This window comes from Crocodylus siamensis, chromosome 15 (genome assembly GCF_052110815.1).
Source record: "Crocodylus siamensis isolate JL-2025a chromosome 15, ASM5211081v1, whole genome shotgun sequence".
Taxonomy (NCBI): domain Eukaryota; kingdom Metazoa; phylum Chordata; order Crocodylia; family Crocodylidae; genus Crocodylus; species Crocodylus siamensis.
This window is the reverse complement of record NC_143409.1, coordinates 18,340,985-18,362,687: the sequence shown is the minus strand read 5'-3', so window position 1 is coordinate 18,362,687 and position 21,703 is coordinate 18,340,985. Positions and strand designations below refer to the sequence as shown.

The window sequence follows — 21,703 nt, the reverse complement described above, 5'->3', positions numbered from 1 at the left end:
GCCCAACAACTCTCGATGCTGACTTGGTGCAGATTCACTTGAATGGACGGGATGTGTTCAAGTCAGCAGGCCCAGATGAGCTTCATCCAAGAGTACTGAAGGAATTGGCCAGTGTCATAGCAGTACCACTGGCAAGGCTGTTTGAGCACTCGTGGCACTTGGGTCCTGTCCCAGAGGACTGGAAAAGGGCCAATGTGGTCCCTATTTTTAAGAAGGGGAGGAAGGAGGATCCGAGTAATTATAGGCTAGTCAGTCTCACCTCCATCCTTGGAAAGGTCTTTGAAAAGATTATGAAGGATCACATTTGTGGGAATGCAGCAGGAAAAATAATGCAGCATGGAAACCAGCATGGATTCATAGCAGGTAGATCATGTCTGACTGATCCGGTTTTGTTTTATGACAGGGTCACAAAATGCTTAGGTGCAGGAGTAGAGGTGGATGTTGTTTTCTTGGATTTTAGCAAGGCCTTTGATATAGTATCTCATCCCATTCTCATAAATAAATTAAGAGGCTGTGACACAGATGTTTACATGGTGCAGTGGGTGGCAAATTGGCTTAGCGGTTGCACCCAGAGAGTAGTAGATTGGTTGGTAGTAGATTGGTCGATGGACCTGTACACTTCAATATCTTCATCAGTGACTTGGATATGAATGTGAAGTGTACTCTGTCCAAGTTTGCTGATGATACTAAATTGTGGGGTGAAGTGTACACCCCGGAGGGTAGGGAACGATTGCAGGCGGACCTGGACAGGTTAAAAAAGTGGGCAGTACACAATAGGATGCAGTACAACAAGGACAAGTGGAGAGTGCTGCACCTAGGGCGCAAAAATATCCAGCACACCTACTGGCTGGGTAGTGACCCTCTCAGCAGCACAGAAACGGAAAGGGATCTCGGAGTCATAGTGGACTCCAAGATGAACATGAGTCGTCAGTGTGACGAAATCAGCAGCAAAGCTAACCGCACTTTCTCATGCAGCAGCAGATGCATGACAAATAGAACCAAGGAGGTGATACTTCCCCTCTGTGCAGCATTGGTCAGACCGCAGTTGGAGTACTGTGTCCAGTTTGGGGCCCCATGCTTCAAGAACAATGTTGATAGACTTGAGAGGGTCCAGAGGAGGGCCACTCTATGGTTAGGAGGCTTACAGGACAAGCTCTGGGAGAAGAGACTGAGGGACCTGGACCTCTTCAGCCTCCGCAAGAGAAAGCTGAGAGGTGATCTTGTTGCTGCCTACAAATTCATTAGGGGGATGCAGCAAGGGATGAAAGATGCTCTGTTCACCAGGGCGCCTCTTGGGGTAACGAGGAACAGTGGTCACAAACTGACAGAGAGCAGATTTAGGCTAGATATCAGGAAAAACTTCTTCACAGTAAGGGTGGCCAAAATTTGGAATGGGCTTCCAAGGGGAGTGGTGCTCTCCCCTACCTTGGAGGTCTTTTAAGAGAAGGCTGGATAGGCATCTGGCTGGGATCATCTGACCTCAGTACTATTTCCTGCCTAGGCAGGGGGTTGATAATCTGTTGAGGTCCCTTCCGACTCGATGATCTGTTAAGGTCCCTTTCGGCCCTAGCATCTATGAGTCTATGAAATATTCCTGAAGACTTTTTGCTTTATTTTATCTATAAAAAGTTTTCTGTAGCATAGCAAAACTTTTCAGAAGTTGCCAGGCATAAAGGTTTAAGGAGAAGATGCTCCATTTTTTAAATAATATTTCACAATAAATTAATATTCATCCCAAATATATCTGTTTACAGAAACTCATCAGGTGCCTGGCAGTTTGATCTCTCCTATCTCCCTTAATGATATCCCCCCACGGATAACGCAAGCAATGGAAAATGAAGAACACTGGGACTTTGATATTTTTGAACTTGAGGCTGCCACTCATAAAAGGTTAGTTACCTGTTGAAATTTTCAAATAAAGTTGCCAAGAATTAGCTTCAACATCATCCTAATAATATGCAGTACTTTAATTTCTATACCCCTACTTTTTAAAATGGGATCTTTTTTTTTTCAGAAGCAAATGTTTGTAACTTTCTTGTATGAATTTATTCATGGTCTTTTCTACTTGCCTCTTCTGACTTGTATTGAGACATAATGGATGTTGTTGAAGACTTTTTATGCCTTCAATATAGCATCAAATAAAGCTTTTCTTTTTTCTTTTCTCAGTTATAGAAAATTTTGATACACCTGCTTTGGATTGTGAGGATCCAAAGTATATTCATTTTGAACTGTCCAACTACACACAACGTCAACCTGCTGACTTTGATTGATTGACTGATGGAAGGATTGATAGATCATGCCTTATTTCTGCTTCTTGTACCTTATAAGATTTATTTCTAAAGAATACAAATCCTTCTTCCAAGATCAATGGCAAAACTCCCATTGACTTCAGTTGGGAACAGGAGAAGGTCCTGATTTTATAAATGCAACAGCTTACTCTTTTGTTCATTTTAAACTATTCGTATAATGTTAAATTGAACAATATTCACTTAAAAAGTGCTACATACAGAACCCTTATCTGCCATTGTACTGATTTTCTAGGTGGGATCAGAAGTTTTATCAGACTGAAATATCCTTTCATAGCAGTTAAATACTGCAGATAAAGTAAATCAATTTCCTGTAGAAATCATTTTTATTAACTGATACCCATCAAAAAATTCCCTTTGGGAACTGAATTTCCCATTTCAGGCATTGCCCTAAAGGTACTTTTGAAAATCTGCTATGCCTGTTTCTTCTGACATTATTTGAAGTTCCATGAGATCTTACTTTAGGCTCTAAACCCTGAACATAGACCTCATACAGGCATTCAGTTTCTCCTGGGAGAGCCACTATAACAGGAGAAAAATAACTTAGGAACACCAGGGTTAAATCACTCCCAAGAGAGTTTCTCCTGGGAGTAGTCCTCCACCATTCTCCCCTCCTCCTCCGCACAAGAGAAACAGTGTGTCACTTGCCAGACACTGCTGCTCCAGCAGGAAGCAGAACGTGCTCCCTTCACAGTCCCCACAGTGTGCTACAGGGAAACGCATGCTGACCATGGGCAGTCTGGATCAGCCAATCAGTGCTGCCCTATGTACCGCTGCTATCTGTTGCCAGGCAGAGCATGCTCCTTGCCTCCCACTTCCCACCTCCCCCCAGCTGCACAGTGTCAGCATTGCAAGCTCTCCGCTCTTCAGGGCCTAAGCATTTGAATATACATGTGGCTCTGGATAAGTTTCTCTACCAGTAGAATGCACATGAGGGAATTCTCCCAGATTATCTGAATGTGTGTACACAGCTATAATGAACTGAATAGCTACTGTATTTGCTCCTATATCACATACCCAAGAATATAATACACATCTTGTTTTTGAAAGGTGAAATGAAAGAAAAAAGATTTTTCCAGAGTTATGGCTGCATAGAACAGACAAAGCCTAATCTTCAGTTGACTGACCCTCCCTTTGCTGCTTAACTAAAGCTGAAACCCCAGCTGCTGCTGAATACTGGTCTCTACAGGTGACTGATTTTGAAAAGAGCTAGAGTCTCTAGGGCTATAAAATGGAGGAGAGAGATCAGGAGCAACTAGCAGACAGCAAAATTGCTCTCAGAAAAGTTAGCTCGATTAGTTTAACATCAAGAACATCACAAAGTAGAGATGATCATTAACACCTATGGAGTGAAGAACAGTGGGCCGTTTAGTCAATTTACTTCATCAGCTGCCTGAATAATAATGCCACAGCTGATACACTGTGGAGTAGGACTGAAAGCAGAGTGCTTCTGTTCTGGGCAGAAAATCAGCTTCCTGCTTAATACATGCATTACAATGTGAGGGGAAAAAAGGCTTGTTGCTTGCAAGAAAATACAGTATTTCAAAATAATTCCTCAGCAGAATACCAAGGAAAATTAATTGTTGCTTAACTCAATTATCACTTAACCCACTTTTACTGGAAATCTTAGCTACATAAACCAAAAAAGAAGAAAGAAAAACTAGAAACAATCCTTTATTTTGTTTTAGAATGATATGATAAATTCAGAATTCACTTTAAATTAAGACATCCTTGTCATCTGTGCATTTGCCTTTGTTTCATGCCCCCATAAGCAGATAAAGAGTAACAGCTACAGTAATTTTGCAGAATGTTAGTTATTGCCTGGCTGATTTATACTGTTAAGTGTGCCCAGTGCAGTAACTGAAGAGTTAATTCTTTCAAAGCCAATTTGTTTGGGCAAATCAGAGGGGTTTCTATGTTCCTATTGGTTTGGAGACATAAAAGATGATGCAATGTTACATCTTTCTCTAATTAAAAGCATTATAATTGAGATTGCTTGCATATTCTCTCACCTCCTTTTGGTGAGAGACAAAGCACAGCATTTGTTAAGGAAACTGAGTGAGCATCATGTGAATCACAGCTATGAATAAGTTATTAGTGCTTTCTTCACATCTAAGTAGATTTGGAAGGAAAGCCAAGACAAAGTTCATTACATGTAATGAAGCATTTGGAAGCAAAACGATACAAAGTTCATTGCATGTAAACTTAGTACAGTAATAGCAAGTTTTCTTACCCAGAAACATAGTGGGGACTCTGTCTAAAAATGCTGCATAATCATAATACCGTTCTACCTTTCAAACGTTCAAAGATAGTTTGAATTTCTAGAGGGTCGGAAATGTATGGGCCCAGATTCAAAGTGCCCAGCATATTTTGTTTATGGTATATAGATAGTCTAGGCCAACATTTTATGGCATAGATAGTCTAGGCCAACATTTTCAGTTATGCTTGCCAGAAGATAGACTTCTAATCCCTAGTTGTAAATAACTGGCTGGATTTTCAGAAACTCAGTTTCAGCAGTTCTTGTGGATGTTAGCTGGAATTCTGGGTATACCACACCTTTAGGACTACACAAGGTGCTTGAGGTGCCTAAATTAAAAATGAAAGGCCTACATGTAGGGATCTGTCTTGAAAGTATTAATCTCAATTCCTGTTCCTCTTTAGGCAAAGAGGGCTGAGAGAGCAAAACAACAGCACATGCATGTTGTTCCCTAGTCAGAACCAGCTGGCTTTAAATCAAACTCCTTCCTAACCTGATAGATCTAAATTACTGCCTGCTCACTACCTTGGTATTAGAAATTGTTCTAGACTACTTCAGTACCTTGGGGGTTTTGTTTTCTGGCATCATGCAAACAACCTGGGTTAGAGCTCTACATTGCATCTCTTGCTGCCTCACCTGCCATGAGCAAGAGCACGGAGACACCATGTTGACACATTGGCTTTGTTTGCAGTAGCATTCATTTCCCCCCAAACGTTCATCATAGCTCTATTACTGTGGCAATGTCACCCACGTTAGTTAGCATTAGAGCTCTCATAAAGACACGATGCCAGTGTCTGGCATGCAGTAGCGTTCCCTCTGGTGGAGCTGCAACACTGCTATGGCAACAGCAGGAGAACTGAAAAACAAAATGAAGGGGAGAAAGTAACTCATCTCTCTTTGCACCAAACTTTGAATCATCTCCAGTCCTTCTGTACTGCAAGGACACTTGCTGAGGAATGGGATTGTGAGGATGGAGGGGAGACACCAAACCACAGGAGAGAGGCACTGTATTCCTACATGGCAACCACAGCAGTGGCTGCAATGCACAGTAACTGTCTGGGATACCAGCAGCAGTCTACCTATGGTAACATGGAGCTCCGAGTCCACTGAAAATTCACAGGACAAGAAACTAAGCTTGATGCTGCCATATTTACACCATGCAGACAGCCCCAGAGAGGACTCCCTGAAACAAACAGTGCTGCTGGTTCACCAGCAGTATAGAGCCTGTTTAATGTTTTTTTATAATTACAAGGAACTGCCAGAGTTGTCATTGCTCTTTAGGCAGATGCTTTCCACAACACCTATTGTGTATTTCTGTGGTTAAGTATAATGAAACCTTTATACTTAATCTGTTAAAACTGGCATGTGTGCTGTCCCATTTGTGCTGCCTAGGTCTCCTTCAAACTCATTGTTTTAAAACTGTTTGTTTTTTCTCTTCAGGCCTTTGGTTTATCTTGGTCTCAAAATGTTTGCTCGCTTTGGAATCTGTGAATTCCTAAACTGTTCAGAATCAACTCTGAGGTCATGGTTACAGGTGATTGAAGCCAACTACCATTCCTCAAACTCCTACCATAACTCTACTCATTCTGCAGATGTGCTCCACGCCACCGCCTATTTCCTGTCTAAAGAAAGGGTAAAGGTAAGTTCAGGTTCCAGCATTAAAGTTGAAATATATGTGATCTGAGGGAACTCTCTTAGTAGACTCAAGTGATGCAGAGCCAAGAAGCAAGGAAGGCCTCTTTTTAAAGGAAAACTATTATATTCAGGCCTACAGTGGGAATGTTGCCTCAGCAAGCAGCAGTTTCTCATTGCCAACACATACTCAAGTATTTTCAAAATCAAAGCCCCTATCTTGGGCTTGCATAGTGGCCACCTGGAAGCACCAAAACAAAGTAGGATCAACACCAGGTAACTATTCCTGGGGGGATCCCACCAGCTTACGGGATGGTTGAGTGGCACAGAGAAAGCATGGCAGCTCCAACAGCAAACTTGGCATGTCTTTGTTGCCTACAACAGGGATATTGCAAAGAAGAAAATAGAACTTGTTTGGGGTTTCCACGTGCCCTGCTTCAGTGTTGGTCCAGTGGCAGCCAGTGTAAATTAGAGCCATTTAGATTAACATTGGAGGAGGTGACTGGCACACTACAGTACTGGCTAAGGATATGAGGAGGAGAAAGAGAAAAATTCAACACCACCCAATGCACACATGCATTGGAATTCCTTTGCCACAGCTTTGAACCAAAGTTTTAACCTGAATTGGCCTATCTGAGCCTATATGGACACCTAATTGGAATGGGCCATCATACATGACTGTAAACAAGTTTCTAATTCTCATTAAAACTGGTATATGTGTTGTTACCTGAAGCTGGGGCTCATTAATCATTTCTCTGGAGGCTGACTCATATTTTCTGTAAGCCAAGGGGAGAAAGAAACTTCACTGGATGTTTCATATCCTTAAAGTGCCAGAGGTTTGGTTGCCTTCTTATGAATCTCTATGAAAAACAGACATGATCTGGAATCATTTCAATGCCAAGAGCGTGCAACTGCCTCTCTCTTTTTCCAACAAGTCATTTTCATTTTCTCTAAGTCCACAGGACAAGCAAAAAATGCAGCAAACAAACTCCAAAAGTCATACTTGGGCCCCAAAACAGTGAAACTGTGTGTAGAAATACTTTCATGGGTGTGCAGAAGGACAGAAGGAGGATTAGCAGCTTGACCTTGGTGTAAAAGCAGCTTTCCCTCAGTGCTCTCTTCACAGACATGCACATGTCTACCTGTGCTTTCCCCAAAACAAAATGAACAAATCATTTCTTCTGTAGGCTGAGGAGGAAGGAAGAGTTGTGGTAATGGGGTAATAGCTACTATGCTGGGGGCGGAGGGCTGTAATCATATATAACAGTGGTGGAACCATATAATAATTCCTCAGGCAAAGAAATGTAACTCTGTTTAGACGGGATGCATGTCATTTTGTGGTCTGCTCTCTGACAGAAAAGACAACAGTATAGAGCTGTAAATGCTGATTGTTGCAGCATCAATACACCATTTCAGAAAGAAAATAAGCTTGCTGTGTGTCTCTGGGATGCGCGGCTCACAAGAGCAGTTACAGAGGGCGAGGAAAGGGTGTCCGCAAACTCTGCTCTGAGGCAAGGGGTGAAGCCAGCTTTATGTGTGCTTATGATTAGGGCTCTTTCTTCCCAGTTCTTTCTTTTGGTCCTGTCCTCTTTTGTGTTCGAGGTTCACGTGCTTTTTGGAAGGGTTCTGAACAGGTAGACAAGCAGTTACTTGTGTGAGCCACTGAAATACCTTGTAGCAAGGCTGGTTTCTCAGTGTGTCACTGTGGCTTGAAAAAATGTTGCCTTTGCTTGAGGTTCCAAGGACCAGGGAAAAGGTGCTGAGTTATTATTGCTAAATGTGACCCTGCCATTGAACTGCCCGCGGAGTAAATCACATGTGATATGCTTTGTGGCCCCAAGAGGCATTTTGTTTCCTGAACTCTCCAGGAGGAACATGCCCTGCCATTTTGTGGGGAAGAGCTTCCCTGCATTGCCGAGCAGGGGGAGGACATGGCCCTGCCTCTTTCATACTCTTTGTGGGGCTCTGAGCAATAGGCATAGAGCAGTCTCTGGGCTTCAGTGGAAAATGTGTTATTCTGCTGGTCCTTACCCAGGTGGCTTCCTCATACCACATAACTTCATCAGGACCCAGCAGAATCTGGCTGTGCCCATAGCTGGAAACGGCACCAGCAAACTGACTGAGAAATGTGCCATTGCAAGTCAGGTGGTGTGTCCTTTTCAAGGATCCTGCTTCAAATCCTCCCCTCTGATTTTCAGACACAAGTAGTATCATATAAGCAGCACTAATAGGTAGAAGCAAGCCAGCACCAGCGTACATTTTCAGGCAACACTTGTGTCCTACTGAGATGAGAATACTCCGTAGTCAATGCATAATCTCTCAGTAAACCTTTTAGAAGTGGATGAAATCCTGCATCCATGGAAGTCAATAGCAAAACTTGCGGTGACATCCATGGGGCTTGACTTGGAGCTCACGTTTCACCTACCTTTGGAATATTCCAGTGCCAACTAAGGGATTGGGCATCAAATGACCACTAGCCTCAATGGATACTTTGTGTCCAAATCCTAAATGCAGCTTCGAAAATCTTAACCTCTGATTCTTTCACTTGGGTTATTAAAATTTCTGCTTAAATATTTCTGATTAGATGATACTTTGTAACAGATCTTATGTAAACATGGTTTGCCTTTACAAACTAGTTTTCTTTTGTGTACCACCACAAAGTTTTCAGAGACAGTTGGCCCTTTTCTCATTGTCTTTATAATGAAATGCAAAATAGTCAAATGCCTACTGATGAGGTAAAGTACTGAGAAAAACTACCAGAATATAAGCCAAAGCGCTGATCCCAGTGCACGCTTGTTTCATAGAGTAAACACTTTATCAATCACCAAAAATTCCTCGTAGAATTTTTTCAACTCTAATCCTAAAGACATTGCTTTTTAGAAGTAAAATCATGTAAACATTTCTTGAAAGACTGCTTGGCACTCAAGCCTTTTTGCATGTCATTGTGAATTTAACAGAAAAGGGCGTGTAGTAATTGATTTTCCTATCAAAATGGGCCAGTGTTCTGTGAAAACTGTTGGTTTAGCTTTGTTTGTTTTTACATTAATCTTCCTGTTTCTAAGCCAAGATACTCTCAGTTTTTGAGTGAAAGTGGCTTCTGGCTTGACAGTTTTTCACGTTTGATGTATTTTGTTAAACTTGGTAGTAAGCAAAATTCAGAGAGTGCAAAGGACCTGCTTGTGCTAAGACTGCTGCTGAAGAAAAAGCACTACCCACCTGCTCCATTTATCCACATCAAATCCTGGGAGTCAGCATAAAGCTTAGAGTGGCCCCCAATAGCCCAGAGTGCATGTACTACCACCACTCTCTTGGCTTCTCTACACCACAGCAGCAGTGTGTCCAAGCAAGAGCAGAACCAGGCACATATCAGACCCAGAAGTTTACCAGACTCTTTCCCTGCCAGAAATGGCCAGAAATATCATGGCAAGTTCCCTGAAGTATATAGTGATTTTTCCATGGCTCCCTTTACAACATCTGACCCTAAATCTGCAGAGTTCTCACTTTTGCCACTAGGATTCCTAATTATTCTGCCAGGAATACTAAACATCTTTCTTTTTTCAGCAAACATTGGATCCCATTGATGAGGTTGCTGCTCTCATTGCTGCCACTGTTCATGATGTGGATCACCCAGGAAGAACAAACTCTTTCCTGTGTAATGCTGGCAGTGAACTAGCGATCCTCTACAATGACACTGCAGTACTAGAGAGCCATCATGCTGCCTTGGCTTTCCAGCTCACTACCCGGGATGATAAATGCAATATATTTAAAAATATGGAGAGGTCAGTTTGAAAGGTGGAACGTTCCATTAACCACAGATTTTTATTCTGTGCATCTTACAGCAATATCAGTAATGCAAACAAACCCATCAGAGGACAGTAGCCCCTTCTTAATAAGTGGACTTAGCCTGGGGGAGGGCCGGCTCATGAAACAACACCTACCTCTCTTATCCTACAGGGAATGTAAAATATCCATGTACCTCTTATTTTTATTACAGTCTTGCCAAGGAGCCCCTCTCATGGGTTGGGACACCACTCTGATCAGAACTATAAGTTCCTGCCATAGGTGACTGGTAGGGAGACACGGGGGGGGGGGGCACATGCCCTCCCTGAGATTGGCTGCCACTGGTGGCTTCTGAAAGTGGTTGCTGCTCACCAGCCCACCACCGACGTTGCCACCCACAAATTGTGCCCCCCCCAGTTTCCATAGGACCTATGAGCCACCCGTTGGCTGACCCTGCGTATGTGTACTGGGTAGAGAAGAGAGGAGAGGGCTCAGGGTGCTCCTTGCTCAGCGGAGGCAGCCCTGGGTACTGTTCTAAGGGATGGGCATTGTGATGGGAGAGGATGGCCATGGCTGCCACCTCTGCACATTCTTCAGTGTCAGCAGTAGTTCATTGGGGGGCATGAACCACAGCTGAATGTGCTTGAGAGGCATGTCCCGGCAATATCACCTCTCTCCCACATGTTACTCACAGTCAAATTGTGACAATTCTTTACACCAAAATAATACAGTTATTTAGCAAAGATCTACCTTGCAAGGCATTTCTCCCCACCTCTCTTTCTTCCCCTATATTTCTTTGAAATGCAAATGATCTGCAGCACTTTTTCAGCTGTATGGTTTAGTGAGTTGGAGCAAGCAGCCCTCAGCACACGAGCCAGCTTGTTTAATTGTTTCCTCCTATATACAGGAATGAATATCGAACCCTGCGTCAAGCCATTATTGACATGGTCCTAGCAACAGAAATGACAAAGCACTTTGAGCATGTCAACAAATTTGTCAACAGCATTAATAAACCTTTGGCAGCACTAGAAGAAAATGGGGTAAGCCAGACTGTAAATTCTTTTTCTAATTAACAGGCAGACAAAGAGGAACTGGGTTCTGATCATCCAAATCCAAAGAGGATTCTGAGAATAAGACACATAAAACCTGTGTGAGCCAGCCACCAGAAACAGAGGGAAAGGGAGAGACACTTTCATGTCTTGCTTATACTTTAGTCTAGGATGGATTTTTTGGAGGTATATGGAAGTAACTTGGATGTCACCAGATTAGATATGGCTAAAGCTAGTAGTGTTTTGTCCCATGAATGCCCCAGAATCTGGATTATTTTGTTAAAAGTGTCACAATTCCAGGAACAGCAAAATAGGTGGTAGTCCAAAGCCTTTTTGGTTACTGACATTTGATGACTGCATAGTCAGTTGCCTTTACAAAAGGTATTGATGGTTTCACTCAAAGATGCAAGGAAAAGGGTATAGATGCCCATGCTGCAAACCCATCAGCATTTTTGGCATGCCTTTTTTCCTTTTCTGCAAAGGGTCCCAGGGCTACTTGGGAACAGAGATTGAATTGCTGTCTTAATCTTAGTGCTCTGGCCCACAACTCAATCTCCCCACCTCCAAGCCCCCATCTCCTTGCCCAGCCAATCCCAGTTTACTTTTATGGTTTCCAGACCCAGAGTTTGTTCATCCAGTCCCAGTATCTTCCACAAGTTCCAGTCTTCTCCTCCCAGCCCCTTGGTCTCAATGGAGTGGCTGGCTTTTGTCCCTTCTCGGTTCAAGTCAGCTTCCTCCTCTGCATGCTGTTGGCCCTGAAAGTTGGTGGTTCAAGGATACAGAAGAGAGAGCCTCCCTATTCCCAATTCTGGGCCTAGACACAGACTTGGCATGTAATTGCATGGAAAGACCTACTCAGCCATAGGCATAAATAAGTCTCGCCTGAGCTTATATTTTCTATGCTTTTTAATATTTTTAAAGGCTTATAAATTAGGCAGTGGAATTTCACAGAGGCAATTGGCCTGTCACAATGAGCACTCCAAGCCAAATGGCATGCCCTTGCTCTAAAGTATGTGTAATACTACATTTTCTTGAAGAAAAGATTGTCAGAATTTTTCAACATCAGCAAAAACAACATGTATTTTTCTATTCCTTATTTCTGGAAATGGCTGAACCAGTTTGACTATTTTTTTCTGCGGGGACTCAGGCTGGGGCAGACATCTTGGCAGAGAGGTGTTTAGCTCAAATAGTTAAAGGTTGGCAGAATTATGAGAAACAAAACAGGGTCTTGTAAGGGGATGTGTCAGTCTAGAGCCCAGCCTGCAAGCACATCTTCAGATGGTTTCTTTTCAGTTCTGCCTTTTGTATGATCTCTTCCTGGCTGTAGAATGCTTTGGAACAATACGGTAGTTTACCTAAGAACAACGGGAAGGCATAAAGACTCCGTTGTTGTTTCACTGGAAAATTGTTGACAGGTATTTTAATGGAACCATGAGGCCAACAAAATGGATGATGAATAGTTGGGCTAGATACTGCTCTGTTCCAGTACAGAAACATGTCAAGAGGAAAAGTTGCCGCAGTGGGAGGAGTGAGGATTCTTTTTCATTTTCAGGCACACAGAGTGGCTGAACAAAATGAGGTGTGCTGCTCGTGCATGATGGCATGTTTCTGTTTGCCCAACTGCGATCATCTGTAAATCAAAGAGCCATGTGATGGCAGCCATTAACTTCCCCCAATGTAGCCAAACCTGCCCTTTCAACTCTGCCTATCACTGCAGTGGAGTGTAAAAATATTGACTCCCTGAATGATTTGTTTCCCAACCAGAAAGAAGGGAATTAAGAGGGAGGCAGAAATGGGGGTCTTCTGATGGGATGCGGGGGAAAGAACAGACAAGGTTAGGTTGAGGGAGAAAATTGGAGGAGGAGTGCTCTGTCATGGTGGAGAAGAGGGAAATGGCCCACAGCACTGGGAAGAATGGGGGTGCATAGAACCATTGGCAGCTGGGAAAACCGGGGGACACTGTCCTGGAAGCAGTGGGAAGGACACATGAGGGAGCAGGTGGGGAAATTATAGTAGGATGAGAGGAAGGCGCATAGGGAGCTTGGAGCAGGGGAGGGTGAAAGAAAATAAGGAACCTTTGCTGAGGGCAGCACATGGCCTGAATAAGCTGCAAAGTGTGTGACCTTCTGCAATATTCATGTTGTCAAAACCTCTGATAACTAAAGCATCTAGATGCAAACCCTCCTTGCAGAGTGTTCCAGAGCATAGACTCAATAATGAATATTATTTTGCTCCTTCAGCAAAAGGGGTTGTTAACATGTTTGCTAAATGCAGCATATTCTAAGATAATCAAGATAATTATTGGAGGTGTTCAAAAAGTACGGATGCTGGTAACACTGAGAAATAAAGAGATAAAGAATTTCAAAACAGAAATTAAACCTCAATGTTAGCTAGCTGCCTTTGAAATATAAACCAGGCACTTCCTCCATTAGGCCACACAACTACCAGAGGAGTTGCAGGTGGGAAACTAACTTCAAATCCACAGATACAAGTGAGGATTATTAAGGGCATAAATACTTTCCCCTTCCTGTGAGCTATCAGGTCCTATCACATGCTCCTTCTCTCTGCCCTTTCACCACCTGCATCCTAACATGTATTGAGTGGCCCTTTTACTGGAACTAGTCACAGTCAGCGAAGGAAGAAAGTTGGGGCAGGGTCTTAGGCCTCCAGTCCTTTCCATTCAAACAGGAGCAGAGACAGGTTCAAGTCAAAGTGTAATTCTGCCCAGGCTCATAGTCTGTGCAGCCCCACTGATTTCTTGGCCAAAACCTGTCCCAAAGGGTATTCTGCAAGATGTACCTGTGTACATATTTTCAGAAGGTGAGAAAAAAGGCTTCATTTATTGTTTTATGTAAACAATGAAACAAAGCATTTCCCCCGTTTTATCTGTGCAGTTCTCCATGGAGACAGGATTCTGAGCTAGATGGACCATTGGCTTGACCCAGCATGGCACTTCTTATGTTCTGATAAGCTATTCCTATTAAAAGGACTGTAATGTTTGAGGGGTTAAAACAGCACATGTGCCGTGTCTGTTGTTGGCAGGGCAGCAGTGCAGCACCTCCTCTCAAGCCTGGTCCTGCACAGGATGGCAGTGGCAGAGTGCTCTTCTTCACCTGGCCCCAAAGTGCTGCTGGGACTCTGCACTCTTTGTAGGCAGAGCTGCCAAGTGTTTGTTCCAAGTGGGACAGTTCCTCTTGCAGTATTTTTTTGATACATATGTGTTCAAAGAGCCATGCTGAGGAGTTACTGTTGTTGCTTCCTTTCTTCTTTTGTTCCATAAACTGAAAAAAAACCCCTTTCCAGCTCCAACTTTTATCCTCCCATTTCCCTTAATGATGTCACCTACGTTTATGACAGGAAGCCAACATTTGACATGCAGAGACACCTCTGTACTCCCAGCAGGATGCTGAGACTAAGCCTGTTAACAGATTCTATTCCCTAGACATCTGTCCACTGACAAGAAATGTGGCTTTGCTGTGAAGAAGGTCCAGATAACAGAAGCAAAATCCATTCTCAGTCCCTGGAGGTTTACTCAGCAGAGTAATCCACAGTGTTCTTTACTGAATAATCCTTATTCATTTTCAGCCCTTCCATTTTATAACTTGTCTGAAACAAGTAGTTTTAGGGTTTCTGTTGCTTTACTTTGCCTCTTCAGTCACTTGTCTTAAATTGCAAAACTGTTTACATCTGCTAAGCTCATTCAGTAACTAGTTCACTTAGCTGTATATCTAGAAGGGGTGTGGGGGGAGACACGGAGTAATTTAGAAATTCAGTCTTGTGGGGGCTGATGCATCTGAGTAAATAAAGGGCCATTTTCCAAATGGCTTTGTTTTAGCAGGAAGGACTTAATTAAAAATTAAATAATTAAAAATCTGTGCTAATTATAGACGGGGATGGTAGAAATTCAGATTCTAGCTGCATTGGCTGACCACAATCCATGTTTACTTTAGCCTTGCAAACCCTGGAAATCTGTCTAGCAAGAACCTGTTATACAACAGGTGCAGGAACTGACTGCTTTCATAATTATATTGCCACCAGCACACCTCACAAATGGTGAATCCCTTATTCTATACATAGTAAAAAAGCAAAACAAAAGCCAGTCCCTGCCTCACGTAATATAAAATCTGATTATCAGACAAATAGGTTGATGAGCCAAAGAATCAGTGTAAGAATTTGGCCAACATGATTGACGGTGGTCCCAGCCCACCAAAGGCCTTCTCACAAAGGGCCTTTTCCTGCTCTGGTAAAACTGAAGGAATGTTTTTTCTTACATTAACAGGAATTGGATTAGGTTGAAAGATGGGTTAGGTCAGTGAAGGAGCAGACCAAGTAACTGAAATAGATGGAAATCAAATGAGGGCAGGGTATGGAAAGGGAGCAAACACTGCTCTTGTGGGTGACAAGATGTGTCGGGACAGGACTCAGGAAGGGGAGACAAGACACCTGGATTCCATTCCCTGCTTTCCCTGTATCATCTTGTAGAGGTGCACTGATACATCAGTCTGATATCAGATTGGGACAAATATGAAGAAAATTGAGTGTATCAGAAATAGGCTTTTTTTGCCTGGTGCGGCCAATAATTTGGCCAATAAATGCCCCTTGCGTGTGCGCAGCTGCAACATGTAGGCAGCAAGGAGCACAGCCTGGCAGTGTGAAGAGCTGCATCCAGCTGGTAAGTCTGTTGTGGTGGAAGGGGAAGGGGTAGAAGGGGGCAGATCAAGGCCCCCATGGTGAGGGAGGGAGTGGGGCAGGAGCTGGGGTAGGCGCTGCCCAGCCGGGGTGAGGCAGGGTGCAGGACAGAGCCGCGGCTCATCTGGGGGGCATGGGGGGGGGTCTCACCACTGCATGCACCCTGGGAGGGCATGGGGGGGTGTTTCCCCAGATGTGCGCGGGGCAGGGGGGCTGCCACTACAGGTTGAGGCCGGGGTTCCACCAGGCTGTTTCTGGCAGGGGCTGGGCCAAGCTGTGTGCAAAGTGGGTGGCAGGGCGGCACTGGGAGGGAGGTTTGGGGGGCTACAGTGAATTTTGGGATGGCTGAAGCCTCCCTGTAGACTCCCTTCCAGCACCGCCCACCCCGAGCACAGCCCAGCACAGCCCTGGCCCCAGCCTGCAGGGGCAGCCACCCCACCCCGCCCCATGCAGATCAGGGAGGCACACCCCCCCCGTGCCCTCCCAGGTTGCATGCAATGGTGGGAACCTCCCCCTCACCCTGCATCCCCTGGATGAGCTACAGCTCTGTCCCACGCCCTGCCCCACCCCATCTGGGCACTGCCTGTCTCAGCCCCTGCTCTAGCCCCACTCCTTCCCTTACCACAGGGGCCTCGATATGCCCTGCCATGCCCCTTCCCTTCCCCTCCCCCTCCCCCTCCCTTCCACCATAACAGACTTACCAGCTGGTCAAGCTGCTGGGTTGTGTATCAGAAATCGGATCGGTACCGGCTGATATGTTCCTTAAAAATCAGCTATCAGTATCAGCCCCAAAAATCTCTATCAGTGCATCCTTATCATTTTGGGCAAGTCCCTTCTGTGTCTTAGTTTCTGCACCTACAAAAGAGACACAGAATGACAATTCTTCCTTCTTTGTAAGGCACTTGGAGATTTATGGATGAGAAATTCATACATACAATCTAATTAGTGGTAGCACTTATGGCCCTGTCTTTAATCCATTCTGCAGCTATAAGGCAGACAAGCATTCCAGTTCTTAGAGGTGCTTCTGATGCCCTGTCCCCAGAAATTCAGAGCTCAGCAAGAAGTGACTTTTCAGACACAGCTTGTAAAAACTTTGTTTTTTAGCCCTTGCTTGGGTGAATTATCATGCAGGAGAGACGTTCAGCCTAGGGTCTAAATATAGCTCACATGTCTTAAGTGGCCCACAGCCACTTTTTCTTCAGTCCTACGATGAGGAGGAAGATAATCAAGACCAAGTTTCATTTTGTTTTTTAATTAATTGATCTAACAGTGGTGAAGGCTCTGAAAGCAGAGTTCCTGTTCTATAGCTAAGCAAACCAGTGGCCAAAAGGTTTGCTTGTACATGCCACTGCTTAATGGCACTCTCTACCGAGGAAGAATGGGAAGAGGTGTGAGGGTGGAAAACTTCATGCACAGGAGGATTATTAAGAGCTGATATTGCTAACAATAGTGCTGCTGTCACACTAGTTGATCTCATAGTAATGAGGCAGGCTTGTTTGCACTAAACAGTTGCAGGATGGATGGATAGATATAAGTTGCATCTCTCTACTTACATGCTTCTTATCACTATAATATCTAAATATTGAGCATGCTAGGAATGCAGAACTGGGGTTCTGTTGGAGACATTGGGAGTTGTGTCTCAAAGCAGAGAGTGTTTGAACACTTGTGCAGAAAACCTTCTGATTCATTGCTTTTCATTCTGAAATATTGCAGAATAATGGTGATGGAGACCCAGTCAAAACCGTGCTCACATCTCCTGAGAATCGTATCCTTATAAAGCGTATGCTGATAAAGTGTGCAGACGTTTCCAATCCATGCAGACCTTTAGAGCAGTGCATTGAATGGGCCGGTCGTATCTCTGAGGAATACTTTGCACAGGTAAAGTAGATAAAGGTCAGAGAAATTCCTGCTGAGTGTTTCTAGTGGTAGCCTGGGAGGAAGTGGCAATCTGACTCCCCTTACTCTCAGCCAAACTTTCCAGGCTGCACTTTTCTATTCCAGGTATTAGCTTGTATTTTAAAGTAATGAATATTGTTGGTAAAGAACTGTTGCCAACTCAGATGTGAACACATGGAAGCTGGCTGTCACTACCAGGCAGGCTTTGAAAATGGTAGTCTTACACATGGCTTAGTTTGCAGTTTGTTTTTTTGTCCATGTTTTGCCTAAAAGTGAACTAGTCACAGCATGCAGAGGAAGAAGGTATTCTGCATATGTGTATACTGGCTGTCTTTCAAGGTTAGGGGGAGAATGCTAGTGTTGGGCAAGGAGTGAGGTTCAGAAGTTTGAAAAGCAAGCAAGGACTAAAGAGGCTGAGTTTTTAGCTGGGGGGAGGGGGGTGGAGGTTGCTGGACAGCTACCCTTACAGACTGATTGAATCCACATTCTTAATTTAGGCCTGTGTGCCTTAGCAGAAAAACAGGGCTCTTCTGGTATAGTTAAAACTCCATTTCTCACCAGGACTGGCAATTCTGGTGCTTCTGTTGGCTCCAAAGTAATTTTAACTCAAAAATAAACCATGAAATGCCACAAACCCTGTGTTGTGAGTAGATGCAGAAAGTAAATGTCTCCTTTTGTGAGAAACACTGGAGGGCACCATTCAGTGTTCTGTGCATCTGCAGCATATATCTGCTCTCATATTCAGAATCGCTAGCTTGTTCCATTCTTTTAATTAAGCAGTAGCACGTACTAGTTGCTGTCCAACCATCTGCCACCAAAGGAAGTTCATTACTAGAACGATGTGTCGAAAATAATCACTTGAATTTTTCTTTGCAGACTGATGAAGAAAAGAGGCAAGGTTTACCTGTGGTGATGCCTGTTTTTGACAGAAATACTTGTAGTATCCCCAAGTCCCAAATATCGTTTATTGATTACTTCATCATGGATATGTTTGATGCTTGGGATGGTAAGCAGGCTTCTGCAAGAAATTTCCTCCTGATAAGAATTTTGTAATTGTTTTGAGAAGACTGCAATACAGTATTGGTGCATCGTGACTCCAAATGGGAGGGGGATTCCCATTTAAATGCATTCCCATTTAACCCAGTAGCTTAATTATTGCTCGCGTGTATTTTGATACTATGAAGAATTCTTGTGGCTTCTTTTAATATGCCATTTTTACACAAAGTTTGGTTTCCTCTTTATCATATGACTGACTTGCATGTTAACTGAACCCACTGGGATAACATCATGAATGTTCTCATATAATTTTCTAAAGCTTAAAAACTGCTAACAGCCATTTCTTTTCCCTAGCTGTCATGAGTGATTAAAGTAGTAGAAATGGTCGCACTTCCATAAATGTCAAATCATCCATATATAGAATGAGGCCTTATCAAGCATAATGGGTATGATCACAATTGATGGAAAAATGATCCTTTTTATTGTTTGCATCACTGTTATTAAATATGTAACATTTAACTAGCTATTCTGGGATGGTGCATAAGTGACCTCAAGAGCTGTAAGACTAGAACCATTTCAGGTATCAATGTGACAGATATAATCCATCCTCCTGAACACATACAGTTTCCTGACTATTTTCAGTTGTTCCAGAAAACAGAATCAAGTGACCATTTCAGTTCTGCAGGCTAAATACTTTGTGTCCTTTTTTCCTAGCATTCGCAGACCTGCCAAATTTGATGCAGCATCTGGATAATAACTTTAAATACTGGAAAGGACTAGATGAAAGGAAGCTTCGAAGCCTTCGACCACCACCTGAATAGCGATTAGGCCAGGGTGTGTAATTTACCTAACCAGATGCATATTTATTCAAGCTCACTTTTGTTCATGTGATTTCAGATTTGTTTTGGTCTCTTCAGTATTACAGTAAGGCTAAATCCATGCACTTGTGGAACTGTCCATTTTAAAAGAACATGAAATCAGCCGCTGACTCCTGCAAACTATTGTGTATGGACTCCAATGAAATAAGCCTATGAAGCTGAATTACACTGGATTGCTGCAGTAACTATACTGAAGAGGATCTATTAGTGAACATATTTTTTTGCATTATCTTCATACCAATATGTGAAGCTTGAAGACATCCTCGTGAAAAGGGTGTACTCTAGAAGATTTTGCTTAATCCTCAATTCTGAAAGTGAAGAAGTGTCTATTAATAGTGACTCTCAGCTTTTCTGAGAAAGCTCCATGCTTTTTATAAGCACTTAAGAACAGTTACGTATAACAATCAGACATTTAAACTGCAACTCTTCATGAAGGAGTTTTTGATCTATGAAAAATAGATGTACTCTATTTTTTCACATCACAGAAGGTGCAATCATTCACTTCTGAGCACTACTGAAAGTGAGTTCTCTTAAAGAAATTTAGTAGCAAATGTAAAAAAATAACACAAGAATTTTTGAAGTTGATTGTTAGCATCTATGATTAAAATGATATGTTTTATTTATTTTGTTAGATGTTCAATATTTTCTATGAATTTATAAATACTTAAAAGCCAAAGCCAACTTTAGATGCATTACAAATGTACATGATTCATACTCATTAATATACATTTAATTGATGTACAGACCTTTTATTTTCATAATGCAAATACAAAATACTATACAATGATACATTTTTATTGCACTGTAAGGATAGATGTGTATGGTTAAATATTGTCTGATTTATGTTAATTAAAATAAGTTTTATTGAAAGGTCTCACCTGAGAGTAGTAAAATAAACAAAAAAGGTATACTGTCTAAGCAACAGAGCTGCAGTACTTATCTCTCACAATCCTTGTGATGACCGTATGATCTTCCCTTTGATTAAACAAAAAAGAAGTTGGAACCTTAATTTGTTTCCACCCCCCTAAAATTTTATAATTAAGCTCCCTATCAAAAGTCTGCCTTATTTTATACAGTATTTCTACAAAGCATTCCACAGCATAGATGAGGGGAGTAATACTAAATATTTAATGAATTTCCACATTTTATAGCCTATGTATTTTCCTCTGCAATGATAAAAATCTTTACTCCATAAGTTTGTAAAGGCTGTGTACCTTCACAATTTGAATGAAACATTCACAGCGAAACACCAGAAAATAATAAAATGTATATTTTAAGAAGTGTCAAAGTTCTAGCCATTTCATTTGGAACATTTTCTTTATTTATTTTTTTAATTTGCACACTAGCAGATAGAGATGTGAAATTAAACAATTTCTTTTAAACATATCACAGACTTGCTATTTTTTCTTTTGTTGTACTTTGATTGGCATCCAAACTAAAGGTATAGCTCAAGGCGACATGATGTAGACATGCACTGTGAGTTCAAATCCTGGTCTTGGTGATTTTCCCAACATGTCTGTTATGGTGATCAACTATCCTCTGCCTCTGGAAGAAGAAACAACCATGTAGTCAAGCTGCAGCCCTGGCCTACTTCTTTGCTCTACTATGGCTTTCTCTGTCATTTGGCAAGTTCCTGTGTCTCTCTTTGCTTCTGTTCCCCATCTATACAGTGAAGCTAAGAGCATTTCCCTACTTTATGGGACCGTAGTGAAGACTAGAGATTGTGTGAGGTGTTCAGATACTGTTGTGCTAGGTGCAGTTACAAGTCTTAGATAGATGCCCTGTCATTTAATAGAGGGAATTGTTGAAGGGGAAAAAAGACATTGTAGACGAGGTTTATGACTCTAAAGGGGTATGCAAGTCAGGGAACTGAGGCACTGGTGCTTGAACAAGTTGGGTGTCTGGTTTAAGTAACAATGCTGATGTGCCTTCATACTAACAATCTTGATACTGGTTCATTGGGATTGGTGCTCTCTTCTACTGTTGTTGTCATGTTGCATTCTGGATACCTACCCCGCAGTTTCCAGCACAGCTCCTTGAAACTGACTTGAAGGAGAATTCACAAAACTGTTAGGAAACTTTTGAAGGACTGTGAGGAAAAGGGTCAAACAAAGATGAGGAGGACCAACCTCACACCTGATACATTTTCTGACCATTTTCTCTTGGAGCTCCTAAAGAGCATTATGCAAGTGTCTCAGATTAGCCTAAGGAAAGCACTGA

General features: G+C 42.6%; 1 protein-coding gene across 5 annotated transcripts in view; it reads left to right on the top strand.

The window, feature by feature from the left end:
- The window catches only part of PDE8A (phosphodiesterase 8A), a 246,494-nt gene extending 225,723 nt beyond the window's left edge, over nucleotides 1–20,771 (top strand). For 4 of the 5 annotated variants that reach the window (XM_090028623.1, XM_090028622.1, XM_090028625.1 and 1 more), the window contains exons 16-22: nucleotides 1,755–1,890; nucleotides 6,004–6,202; nucleotides 9,757–9,974; nucleotides 10,883–11,015; nucleotides 17,427–17,591; nucleotides 18,486–18,615; nucleotides 19,320–20,771. In XM_090028623.1, coding sequence (XP_089884749.1) covers nucleotides 1,755–1,890; nucleotides 6,004–6,202; nucleotides 9,757–9,974; nucleotides 10,883–11,015; nucleotides 17,427–17,591; nucleotides 18,486–18,615; nucleotides 19,320–19,426 — 1,088 coding nt within the window. In that variant the 3' untranslated portion in view covers nucleotides 19,427–20,771. Of the gene's footprint in view, nucleotides 1–1,754; nucleotides 1,891–6,003; nucleotides 6,203–9,756; nucleotides 9,975–10,882; nucleotides 11,016–17,426; nucleotides 17,592–18,485; nucleotides 18,616–19,319 lie in introns of those variants that run through there. The other variant, XR_016439284.1, reaches the window with a different exon arrangement.
- Nucleotides 20,772–21,703: the final 932 nt, after the last annotated feature.